Source organism: Pagrus pagrus (genome assembly GCF_965226575.1).
Source record: "Pagrus pagrus genome assembly, chromosome: 8".
NCBI lineage: Eukaryota > Metazoa > Chordata > Actinopteri > Spariformes > Sparidae > Pagrus > Pagrus pagrus.
In genome coordinates this window covers 7411521-7425052 of record NC_140192.1, presented here as the reverse complement: position 1 = coordinate 7425052, position 13532 = coordinate 7411521, and the positions used below count along the sequence as shown (strand labels likewise).

The 13532-nt window shown below is 40.8% G+C and overlaps 1 protein-coding gene across 3 annotated transcripts in view; it reads right to left on the bottom strand.

The window, feature by feature from the left end:
* grid2 (glutamate receptor, ionotropic, delta 2) overlaps positions 1–13532 on the bottom strand; it is a 476444-nt gene that overhangs the window by 138995 nt on the left and 323917 nt on the right. For all 3 annotated transcript variants that reach the window (XM_084359835.1, XM_084359836.1, XM_084359834.1), the window contains exons 7-8: positions 12310–12471; positions 8595–8714 (exon numbers count right to left, since the gene is read on the bottom strand). In XM_084359835.1, the coding sequence (XP_084215961.1) occupies positions 8595–8714; positions 12310–12471 (282 nt within the window). The remainder of the gene's footprint in view (positions 1–8594; positions 8715–12309; positions 12472–13532) is intronic.

Below are 13532 nucleotides of genomic sequence, written 5' to 3'. Positions count from 1 at the left end.
ACCTTTCAAAATGTGGTATGATGAAAATTCACAATAGTAACTTTGGGGTATTTTAAAACCTTGAATATATGACTGTTTTGGATGCTGGAAAAGTTTGGAGGCCTAACACAATCACTCATAAAGTTTTCACCTAAAACTAGATAGTAAAAGGAAATGTCTGAGAACAAAGTTAAAGCTGCAGCAAGGGAATCTGGAGGAAGATAGTTGATTGTTGCATCTCATTCTCAAGCCATTTTTTACGCTTAGGGTCGGTGGCTCGGGTCGACCGTCGAGACTGTAATTACAACTTAACAATAAAACACAAAATAAACTACATACTGCTGTTTTTCCTTTGAGAATGTTCTTCTCTAGGATACATTTTATTTTGCAAGGCTAATCAAATATGAGAGGTAGATAAAGTGGAATAAAAGACTGAGGGGAAAGTAGGGAAAAGGACAAAGAGACTCACTTAATGGGTTCTTTGGGCAAAAAAGTGTCTCTGTGTGTGTATGGGAGAGGTTGCTCCTCTCAGACGATTTTAACCTCTGTTAAGTCATAAAGATAGCTTGAGAGCATTTTGTCATACAAACACACATACAAACACACACTACTTTCAGGTGAGATGACCGAGAAGGAATGAAACGAAGGGGAAATAATCTGTGAAGCAGGACAAATCAACGTCGTCCTCTCTTCCCAAACTCTCTGCTCCTGTTTCTTTTCCCTTTTTTCCCCCATCTTTCCTTTCACCCACGCGTCGTTCACTGCATCTCCCCGTTTCTCCTACTTCCTGCCCCCTCCATTCTTACCGCAATCTTCCACCTGCCCTGGAGGTGGGGGAGACATGCTGAATAAAGATACATGCAAATCTACCTAATAGGACGGAAAATTGGAGGGAAATAGGGATCTTTCCCCTTTGGAGATATTTTTTCTCTGTCACTATCTTTCCACCCCCTTCACTGTGCTGTCACCCAGATTCGCTTTTTTCTTTCCCCTTTTATTTATTTATTTCTTTCACTTTACTTCTCGTCTAACTTACTATCCGTGTTTTGTTTTCTGACTCACATAATGCCCATCTCCCTTTCTGCCGTTTTCTATGTGACTCATCGGTACCTCCTCTCTAACCTCCCTCTCTTTTCACATCAGCCTCTGTATCTCACCCCGCAGGGCTTTTTTACATAATTGTAATAATCAGCTTCAGTGGTGATGCCCCTCATCTAACCTCCCAAAAATAGCACTGGTTAGCTTGCCCTTTACAGCTGCATCATCACTGTTTGTTTCATGATCAGAGCATGTGTGAGGAGCCGTTGTACACAAGCTACTTGCTGTGCGTGAAAATCTGAATTTGTTAAACACCTTATTATGCCCGTTCCCTTGTTAGTAACCGTGGCATATTAGATTTTATCAGAAATATTTATCCAGCATTCAAGTCTTATTTAGCTCAGTGTCACTGTTAAACAGTTTAAGAAGTTTGCTCAGACTGCTTATAGACTTCAAACTATTTGAGTCAAATCCTGCTATATGCATATGCTCATGGAAATCACATTACTTGAAATGCACTAAGCACACCGGTTCTGATTGGATCAGAACAGAACAAATTTGAAGCTATGCTGACTGATGAGGATGGTTAGGGTTAGGGTTAGTTCATCACTTTGGTCGAGGCAGGATTGTCTCAACAACTATTGGATGGATAGCCGAGAAATTTCAATCATTTATGACACACAAGGCATACGTAAATCCTACTGACTTCATCCAGCACCACCAGCGGGTCAAAGCTTTTACTTATCTCTTGAAATATTTCAACATCTACTCAAAGGATTGGCACATCATATTAGCAGACCTTCAAGGTTCCCAGAGGATGTATCCTGGGTTTTGGTTCAAACCTTTTTGTCTCTATCAGGAAGAATCATATACTCATGGGGAGGTCACTGAGGAAACTAACATGGGTGATACTTCTGGTGTTTGATGGAACAAACATAAGCAACAGAGATCATAATAACTGAAACACCAGCAGCACTTTCAAGGCTTTAGAAGCACAATAATAGTGTTAGTGGTATTCAGTCAATAAAGTCGCTAACCTAGATCTTCATGAATGAATGGTATGCTCTAAGATCAAGGATTAGCATCCTGTTAACATGGAAAATGCCGGTTCAAGTTAAGTGGCAGGATGTGCCGGAGGTTGAGCCCATAATTTGCGCAAACCCAGGGGCTACGAATAAGGTGAGTGACTTTTCATCTTACACCATTGTAGGGTCAAAAATTGAATTTGTCCAGTATTTTGATTTTTCAGGGAATGCCTGAAATACAATGGCTTTCCCATCATCCTTACAAGTACGTTGGTGAACATGGTAAGCATTTTATTTGCTTTAAGATGTATGTAAAACACTGTTCACTGACTAATATTGTTTTTCTAAACAAAAGTTGAATTATATTGTTAATATCCTGACAGTATATCCTTCATTGTTAAAATAGCCCAATTCAATGATTATTTAAATATGTGTCAATTCAAAAGTACTTCACTTTCTTACATACTGACACTTTCAGCAGATGAATGTGAAACCACTGTCTAGTGTCAAACTCTACACATACATCATTCTGCAAACGAAAAAACACATTTTCCAGTGGAGGGGACTTTAAGGTTCGACAAAGTCAACATCAGTTTGGGCTCCACTGCACTCAGACATGTTTGATTTCAACAGCTGATATCTGGATGTGTCCTGTTGTACTCCTGCACTGAGAGCAGATGTAAGTATCGTCTGAACAGAGACCAGCGACAGGATATTAGTCTGTAAGCCAATAACAGGTGAGTGTTTGGACAGGAGCCAAAAACAACAGGAAGCTACCATCTACGTGTCTTGGGGTGCTGCTTTGTGCCAGGGAAAGACGTGGTGATCTCTACAATGAGCCAAAATTACACACAGATTGTCCCCGTAGACTACAATGTCAAAGAAAAGCACTTTAAAAGGATAAAACTAATTTCCCTCTGTGACGCTAACCATAAAAAATGAAGAGATATTAAAAAAAAACAGATGTGTACTGTAAATGAAAAAGAGCTGGAACGAGTTAAATAAAAGATTTATCTCCTTGTTCTGGGACGGGCGCTCACAAAAAATTCACTACTATTCTTGCCGGGAGGAAACAAACTGCAGAGAAGGCGGATTCAGAATATGTTCCTGCTCCCTATCCATAGGTTAATACAAGAGTCTGTGGCGAAAATCTATTCTCTGTTACATTTGATGAAAAAGGAATAAAACAGCTCTGCGTGTCACTAAAGCTTAGCCTTATGAAAGAAACTGTGTCAACAATCATTAACTCTGTTTGGAACTCAGTGGAAACGGGTAATGTTTGATAGCAAATCCTCTCTGCGTGCATGTGTGTGTGCTTGGTCGAAAGCAGAGAAAACCCACTGTTTTCCTCTGCGTTACGTACTGACGGTCATGCAGACTGACATTAATTGTCGTGCAGAGCCAAAAGGGTTAGCTTAGCATTTCCAAACACGTCAGATGTTTTATGCAAATGCGCGTGTTCCCGAATGAACTGCCGGCTATTACATGTGTTTGAATCCGTGGTCGCATTAAGCCATTACGTCTTTAAAAAATGTCTTTCAATCGTTCAAAACATGTAATGGAAGGAATGTTTCACGCGGGATGACAGGGCTGCGAGGGGGCTTCCAAGGTCCCGTGACTGTGTGAAGTCACTTAGCGTAATTTACCACATATGTCAGACAGGAGTGGAGATGATAATTGAAGGTGACCTCAATTTTAAGAGCACTGCAGTTTGCGAGGCAATTGGTTCTTGCGAAGAGAAAGGATATTTCTGTCTCTCCTCCAAAAGATGGAGAATATGTGCTGATGTGAGAGAGAAAAGAGAGCATGAGCATGTGCGAGAGAGTCAGAGTGTAATGATTGTGACTCTATCATGACCCGTGCTGCCGTTTCTATCTCTTGTACGGGATCTATAAGGATTAGGCCATCTATCTCCTTTCTAGCTGTCTCTCCAGCTCCTCTGCCTGTTTCATTTTACCTTTCTGTTCTTCACATCTACCCCTTTAACTAATTCTAGCAACGTATCAGTCATCTCCGTTCACTTATCACCTCCCCCTCCCCGTCCCCGTCCCTATCCTCCCTTTTCCCCCCCTCTTTGCCACCATCCGTTTTGTGTTGAGCTGCTTCTAAAGAATAAATCTGATGCCATTTTTCTTCTGTGAAGTCATTTAAGATGTCATAGATAGCTAACGAAGCAATTACACATGGCAGACTTGTCGCCTCTATATGAGAGAGCAGTGGAGCCTGGCATGGCTCTAGATGTATAGTGAGAGAGATATAGGCTCCCATGTATCGCCGCTGAGGGTAATGGAGCAGAAAGCCAATTCTGCTACAGTGCAGCGGTAATAATTATGACAATCTCAGGTGTCCGCTATCATCATTACGACTACGCAACTGTATGCATATGTGTGAAGTATGATCGGGGGTAAATGTCGTAAGAGGGGATTGAGAATTGAATGAGGTGAAGGCAGATTGGGGAGAGGTGGAGGATTCAGAAAATGGCAGGCAGGAGAGAGGGAGTGATGGAAAATCTGAAGACGAACAGGAATTGGGGAGAAACAGAGAGGTCCTCAGATGAATAACTTAATTAAGGTAAGATAGGAAAACAAAAAAAATAAAAAATAGGCTGGACTGTGGGCCTGTCATTAATGAGACGCTCAGCAAGGATGAGATAGACGACTGAAAGAGGAGACAGAACAGTGAGGGAGGATTTGAATGAAAGCTCAGGTTAAGTGGTATTCTCACCAGAATGAAGAGTTAATACCGTAATTAGGGGAGTATGCATACTGTTAATGGTGTGATCAGGCAGACATGCACTCACTTTATATCTCCATATCCATGCGGTTGTGTGGCACAATGCTGAGTAGTTTGGCGCTGTGAGGCCTGCAGTCAATAATTCAGAAATCCTAAATGCAAGCACTGAATGGCTCGTCTATATAAAATGCATGGGGATGCAGCCATTATCCATATTTTTTATAAGACACATCAGTGTCCTAGAAGCAGTCTGGTACAAGAGAAATACATTTGACTGCATATGGTATGAAAGTAAATGCAAATGGTGTCAAGATGTGAGACGGAGAGAGTGCACATGGGGGAGACGATCTATAATTTATTCAGAAATATAACCAAGGGTGATTTAAATTGGTTCAAGAGGTAAGATATGTTCTTTCCAGGGAAGGTCATTGTCAGCTGGCCACAGCTGTTAAAAGACACAAAATTACCACAGAGTAAAGGCTAAATAATAGAACGAAGGTTGCTCGAAGGAAGGTTTGCAAATTGCGAGGATGAAATATTTAGCGGATAAGCCCTCCACCATGTGAGCTGAGGGGAATGTTAAACACACGCCAATGTTAAAATGTTGTAACGCTGAACATAATACTTACATCACGAGATATTTCCAGGAGAATTTCCACAAGTAAATGCATGAGGAAGCTAAAACAGCAGCTGCTACAATGATTCCCCCTTCTCTGTGTGATTGAGATGCAAGTGCAACCAAATCTATCAGGAACTTTTCCTGCGATCTGTCACGATGAATTTGAGAAATGTGTTTAGCTCTTTAGGACAGCTTCCCTGACCAGTGGCTGCTATCAAAAAGGGAAGGAAGGAAGGAAGGAAGGAAGAAAGCAAGAAAGAAAGCAAGAAAGAAAGAAAGAAAGAAAGAAAGATAAAATGCGCCTTCATCATCTTATTCAATTAAAGCCATTGCTGCTGTTGATTGCTTTACTGTATGTTCCTAATAGTAATTGCCAGCTGATTCATGAAGTATAAGATCACCTTATTACTGTTCATATGATACACGAGGCCTTAACATCTATTTTAATCAGTATGTTTTATTTATAATGTCTTAAGGGGATTTTTTGCTTTTGTTCTTTTTGATTAAACGCAAAAGGCAGAGCAGTCACACTGAGGTCAAGATTTGTTTTCAAAATAATAAATCATATGAGAATATTCCAGACTTATGCTGACTACTCATGGCTCATTTTAAATGCTTGCAATGGTTTTACATTCCTGGTGAATATAGGGAAGCAGCACAGTCATATTGGACTATATATTTGGATACATTATAATAAAAGAGCCATCTTAACTGCACAGTGGTGATTCCTACAGCGTACTTAACCTGAGAAATAAGTGTTGTCACTGACGGGATCATTACGTATGAGAGGAGGTTAACCTGGGGTGAGAGAGACAGGGTTGCCTTTCATAATCATCAATTTGCATTGAGGTCTCTATTCACTTTTAACCCATCTTTTCTTCCTCACACTGAGGGGCAGAAAAGAAGAGTAATTCTGTATACATAGCAGTTCTATTTCTTGTCCATCACAGCAAAAAGGGAATGGGTCTTATTCGAGACAACTTTAATCTTCACAGTTAGGCATGTGAACATGGGAACACAGGTAATGGAATGCTTCCTAATGTTATTGAGCTCACCATTTTGTCTCAGCTTGACAGATTTGCCACGCTTTTATTGCAGGTTAGACGCACAACAACAACATTTGGAAAAAGGCACTAATCAGCAACAAGAGAAAGCTAATATGCAGGCACTGTGAGAGGAATATTAGCCACTCTTTAGTCATCTGGTTCCATGTATGAATTTAATTGAATCCCAAAGAAAGACCAACAAATGTTCGGAGTATTAAGGGAGACTGTGGCAGGAATAGTGTATAACAAGTGCCTTAATTCCCTCAGAAGTAATTATGCTCTCTGATTAGGGAATTGTGCCTAAATGTAATTATGCGTTGCTTTAAAGATTAATTTTGTCTGTGATGGCATGCTGCGTTATGTTGGTGTCTCACCACATTATCCATAATCACTGCTCGCTATCTCGACTGTATTCGTACAGAGATCCCCCTGGTATGGAGGGCAGCCTCTCTCTCTCTCTCTCGCTTGCTCTGTGTGTGTGTGTGTGTGTGCGTGTGTGTGTGTCTGCGTTTATGATGGCATGATCTCTGTCCAACGGTAGTTTATGAAGGCTTACGCATTGCAGGTCTGGGTCTCATATTATACCTCGTATTGTTTTGACACCTATGTGCCTAGAGCAGTCAGTGACATCAGCCGTGGTGGAAGAAGTACTCAGATCCTGTTCTAAAGTAAAAGTACAAGTATCAATACCACAGTTTAGTCTATTGCAAAACCTTAAAAATGTAATTTACAAAGTATTTGCATCAAAGTGTACTAAAATACAAGTACTCATTATGCGGGTCCATTTCAGGATAATACAGATCATATTGGTAAGAATTATTGACGGATTCATGTGTAAGAATCACTTTAATGTCGTAGCTTGTTGGTGAAGTTGATTTTTAACACTTTACATACTGCTGCGTAGTCTATAATAATGCATTATCATGCATTACTTGATTATATTTTGTATCTATAGTATGAACCTGCAAAGTAACTTGCAACCAAACCTTTAAGATCAATGTAGTGGATAATATTTGCAGCTGAGTAAAAGTATAAAGTAGCAAAAAAGGGAAAGTCCAAGTACATCAGAAACGTACCAAAATACAGTACTTGAGACATGGCTGCCAACCTTGAGCCCAGGTCTGCTGCGAGGTTTGTGCCTGTTAAAAGGCAGTTTTTTCTCGCCACTTTCGGCAAGCGCTTGTTCATGGGGAGCGATGTTTGGGTATCTGTAAATTAAAGAGTGTGATCTCCGTCTGCTCTAACTGAAAAGCGTTATGAGACAACTTCTATTGTGAACTGGCGTTGTATCAATAAAATTGACTTGAGTAAATGTACTTATTTGCTCTCTACTGCTGAAAATCGGTGGACCTTTTTCGATTCTAATCTGTCCTTCATCAAAAGATATCGATATATGTAAAGAAAGTGCTCATCTAAACATACACTTATGATCTAAAGAGTGTGTCAGGATATGTGTTATGTTGAGCTGAACAATGCACTGTACACAGAATCAGCTGACTAACACACCCATGTTTGCACGTGTACACATGTACACACACACACACACACACACACACACACACACAAAATCAATAAACAGACAGTGTAATGAATATGTGTGCATCTGTCTATAAGTGAAGGGATGTCTTTCATGAGGCCAGTTAAAATTCATTATGCATGTATCATTACCAAATACCACTTGAAAATGCCTCTAATTAATCCAATTAACTGCATGCTTCATTGATGGGAAGGTGGGTTGCTGGGCTGATGCTGTGTTGCACCAGTGCACAGGGAAAAGAAAAAAAGAAAAATGAACAAGCAGCCAAACACAGGGAAACAAAGAAGAGGACTCTGAATGCAAAGAGATAAAAATGTAAAGAGGCTTTAACTGCTTCTTGCATTTGTTTTGCCACATGTATAGAAGGTTTAGACAAGAAATCCAGAAGTAAATACAGAGAGGTAGCAGGGCTTTTCTCTGCTACACAGGGGCGACAGCCACGAGGAAAGACATACCCTGAATAAATATGAGGTGAAAATAATGTAGAGAGCAGGTGCAGTGAAATTCCCTGGTAAATCCAGGAATTATGTAAATCTACTCCGCTCGTTGGAGCAGAAATTATTCCCCCCTTCACCCACAGAAGCACACCACACAGGGGTTCTGTTTTAACTACTTACCCTACTGACTCCACGTCCCCTGTCTTCACCATAATTTGTTCCCAGGATTTCAAAGAAGATGTTGGGGTTTGTGCCGTTGTCAGTGAACTCCAGGAAACTGGTGAGGCCGCTCACTCCGAACTGCAAGGAGAAGATGGAACGTTTTAATTCGACTGTTCACTTCACGATCACTGGTAAAACTGTGGTCATCTTAGTCATGATTGATCCCTAATCACTATAATCATGTCAGTTCTCATCAATGCTGTGGTATTCGTTTGGCTATAAAAGACCTCATCAATAATTCTCCCTGTAAAATTTGACATCAAATTGTGTTTTTATCCTCGCTAAGATGAGAAGTGACAGCTGCTCATAGCGAAACTGAGACGTGACTCATCTGTCTGTTCCTTATGAAGTGATTATCATCAGTAGGTACAGGCACTGAGTAGGTGAGTGTTGTGATTCGACTAAAATACGTGTAATTTTGTGTTTCTGTGTCCCGGACAGGAAACATTAGGGGAATGTGTTGTGCCCTCGGTGGAAAATCCCAAAGTAGTAGCAGGCTGATGAAGCAATTGGACATTTTTTGCTCTAGGCGCGTACAATCTCCTGTATGGAGAGGTATATTTTCCCCATATAAGTATCCATATACACACACACACACTCGCAGTGTCAGTCCCCAACCTTTGCCCTGCCTCCTGGTAGTGTGACCTGTCAGTGAAAATGGCACTGTGCCTGCTTCAGGGAAGGGGGAGGTGTTAGTCTCCTTACTGTGATTCATACTCTGTGTGTGTATGTGTTTGCACCTGTGTGTATGACTGTGCAATGCATGTGGGGCGATTTGCAACGCGCACGAATGGACACATAAATATCCAGCGTGTAACACGCACCTTCAAGTCATTATATACACATATATTGTCGTGCATTCATCATCTTAACACAGAAATGAACAATCTGTTGAACATGGCGTGGTAAATAATGTGCAGTAAGGCAGGGTTAAGCTATGTTATGTTCTTTTTTCAACATTATATACAGTATTATCGATGGTTAAGTATAATACAAACAACAATAGTGTGATGTACGCGTGTTTAGAAATAAGAGGAGAAGTGGTTGCATTAGTATATGCTTAATGAATATATAATACAGCTCATAAATTATGTTAATGTTTCATATGTTATATATTGTAATCCAATTTGATAATTTTATTCCCCATGGTCACACACAAACACACATGGGCACACACGCCGTCACCCTCAATAAAGTACCTGTTTATTTGCTTCCTCGCAAGCCGGGCGAGGGTGAAACCTGCTCGGATACTGTTCACTGCCCTTCATAATTATTCAGTTAATTGGTGTTGGCAGCTCAGTATTGGCACAATTCATTCACAACAATTATCTTGCTTTTAATTGCACCTGATATAAAAAAAAAATAATAAAGAAAGAAAATAAGAAGCCACTGGGCCCGTGGGACCAAGTGAAAAACAGAGACACAAACAAGAAAGAAAACTTGAAAGATATTTTTTGATGTTTCAAAGCTTCCTTTAAAAAAAATAAAAAGAAGAAGATGAAAGTGAACGGCTCTGCGTTTTAAAATAACAGCAATAATTAATCTGGAAAGAGTTAAGATTAGACTTTGAAAAAGGCTTTTGGGCACCAGCTGGAGATCTTGGGCTGCATCGCAGGACTTCCTTTGCTTTAACGGAGATCAATAACATCGGTAATGAAATCCTAAATATAACTGCTTCAGTCGCAGACACTCCAAGGATGATAAAACGCAGAAAATGGACAGTTTAGTGACATGTAGTCTACAAACAGCCTGCACTTAAGACACGGGGGGTGAGCGCGACAGAAGTTTCACCTGCTGCATTTTATTCTCCGCTCTGAATTTGTCAATGAACACCAAACAACAACATCAATCGAGCTCCTCATCAACAGCTGCAAATTAGTATTTATCATTACCATAATGGCCCTGCATACCAAAACGCTGATTAAACACACAGGCACGCTCAGTAAGTAAAGCACACTGCTGATACACTGTAAAAATGGAACTGATGCCAGGCTGTTGAACTCAACTCTATTAGCGCTTAGGGCTCTTTAACGCGGCTCTGTTGAGACAGACATCCGACTTGGTGCAACAGCCGGGGTTGGCTGATGAAAGTGTTGCCAAACCTCAGCCTGGTCTCCAGGTGAAATGCAGAGATAGATATGAAAGCCATTGCACTGCATTTATTATTGTCTGACACTAATCCTAAATTAGCATTTCATTTGGCTTCATCATTCAGTCAAACTGCCATTCCTGAAGTCGTCTTTTTTTTTTTTATTGCTGATATCAAAACAGAGGGCATTGATCCAAATGGATTTAACAGTGATGAAAGTGTCGCCGAACTCCAGCCTGAACTCAAGGTGAAACGCAGAGATTCATAAAAGCACAGCTGCAGGATGAAATCCCCCCAATAGTCAAGTGTTCAGCAACCGTGCAAAACTTGTTGATTGATGCATGTGGAGTTCTTTTAATATATGCATTCCTTTGAATTCATGAGCTCTTGGGTCATGAAGTATACTCAGCTCAGACAGGAACTTGGAAACTTCCAGTCGAAGCAATGAACAGAAATTGGATTTCCGTGTGATAAGAACAACACAAAAATGTAGACTTATTTAAAGCCTCCTCCGTGTCATTCTTCATCCCTGGAGGGGGTTTGAGCTACACCAAGAGATGCTATTATATAAATGAATTTAGCAATGACTGCATCCTGCCTTTCAACTAGAGTGTCTCAGCTGAGGAACAATAGTGTCTGGTCTCAGAAACTCCATGTAATGAGCACAATGTCTTGAAATGCAAATGCACTTTACGATGGAAAGTGCAAGAAATGTGTTTTCCCGTCGCTAAAAGATACACGAGACAGGAAGAAATCTAAAGTTGTACTTGTGTTTTGTAGTTAGATTAGGGGATGGGCATATGCTTTTTGTTTTTCTGCTGTAGTAATCAAGAATCAAGACAAGGCTCCAACGTCACGCAGAGATGTTTACTGCTGTGAGTAAGGGCTCTGTTTTTGGCTGATGCGTTGAGAACAATTTTGAGAATGACTCTTTATTTTTTGTCTTTTTCTCGGACAAAATGTTTATGAGCTATCTTCAAACTGGCCCGCCGCACACCTACATGTACAAGCATCACACAGCGGTAGGGCACCACAGGAGGCTGATGAAACAGATGGACGGTCGACAAACTGAGATTAGGGTCAGGTGACTTTGGGTCGTTGAGAGATCAACAATTTTAAATTTAAATCAGGGAACGCAGAGAGCCGTTTTTCTCTCTTTTAGCCTTTCATGCGTGTTTACTCAGTGCCTGCGGATCTCTGCTGGGTCTCATTACGAGTGAAACAAATGTTGAGCCTTGTTCTACCTTTTCAGAGTGTTTTTGTACGGGGAAAGAGAACGTGTCACTGAATTATAAATACCCTGCATACTTCTTAGTATGCTGCTCTCTAAGAAATAGAAAGGGTTTGCACGTGGGCGTCCGTGCACACATACATATCTGGATAATGTTACTTAACAGACCTTTTACATTATCATCATGTTATAAGAATTGTGATCTAGCCAAAACTCAGACAGTGAGCGTCTTGGAATAGCATCTGCTTACTTATGTCCCTGCATATGTAAGTGTGCCAGTATGTATATGCCTGAGTACTTGTCTGTGAGACTTGAGGGGAAGAGCGTGTGTGTTTTGTTCTGGATTTTCGTACCTTTTTGACGGTATCCAGCATGCTCTTGCCTCCCTGCCACGGCTTGGAGGTCTTCCTGATGCAGCTCAGACTGGCCATGCTGTGCCACTTCCTATCCTCCAGCTTTCTGTGGAAGGTGTTGGCCAGCAGCAACACAGTGTCATAAATGTAGCGGTTGGTGATCTGCGGGAAAGGAAAAGCCAGAAAGAAAATGAGACAATGACAGAAATAAAAGCAGACATTGTGCTTTTGCTGAAGAAGCTCTGTAAGTGACTTTTTTCAATCGCTGTGATACAATTTGGGACAAGAAAGTGATACTACATTTTTATAAAGGTCCAAATGACCAATGTGCTTCAGTTTTAGAGTCTAGTTTTTATTCTTATTTGATCATACAACTTCAGGTACAAGATGGTCCGTGCAGATACAAGTAGTAAGGGGTAGAAATAGGCCAAATGCTGAAATTCTATCAAAGTTAAATGTCTGACTTGCATTCATATCCATCAGCACTTTGATCAAAAAAGAAGAAAAAAAAAAGTCAAGCTTTGCAGCTTCCAATCTTCCCGTCCGCTATCTGCCCAGCTCTCTCTGAACCAACAGTATGCAGTGTTCCCTGCACCTGTAGCGAATTACACTGGTAATTTTACTTCAAACATGGCCCTTATTTGGCATATTTGCACATGTGCGCTCTTGCGCTCGCACAGAAGAAAAGCTTTGAGGATTACATTAATTAAAATATATTGATAGGTCCTTGGCACCGCAGAATAAGATAGAGAGGGGGGAGAGAGATAAGGAGAGGAGTTTATTCAGTCTGTGATCGATCGCTGTGTGATTTACTGATCCTCTCGTCTCCATGTTAATGAGAGTATAATAAATTGATTGACTACATGATGATTCTGTGCGCACACAAACACACACGTGCGCGCACAAACAGCAGGTGACACGTACCCGCTCGCATTAAGGCGCACAAGAACAGAATAATTCCAGGAGAGCAAAAGCCATTAGCTCGGTAACAATGCCTTCCATACATCAAAAAGAAGTAGGGCCTACACATTCACTTTAGACACCGACTCTGACGCATACATACACACGCTCGCGCAGAATGAATCGTATTTACCATGAAAATAATAATCCTGGCATTTCTACTGACAAGTCAGTTAATGATAAAGGTTATTCTGCGTCTTTGCCGTGAAAACAAACATTTATATTGGCCTCGTTCCAATTCAGCTCAAAAGCTGTGATTTATT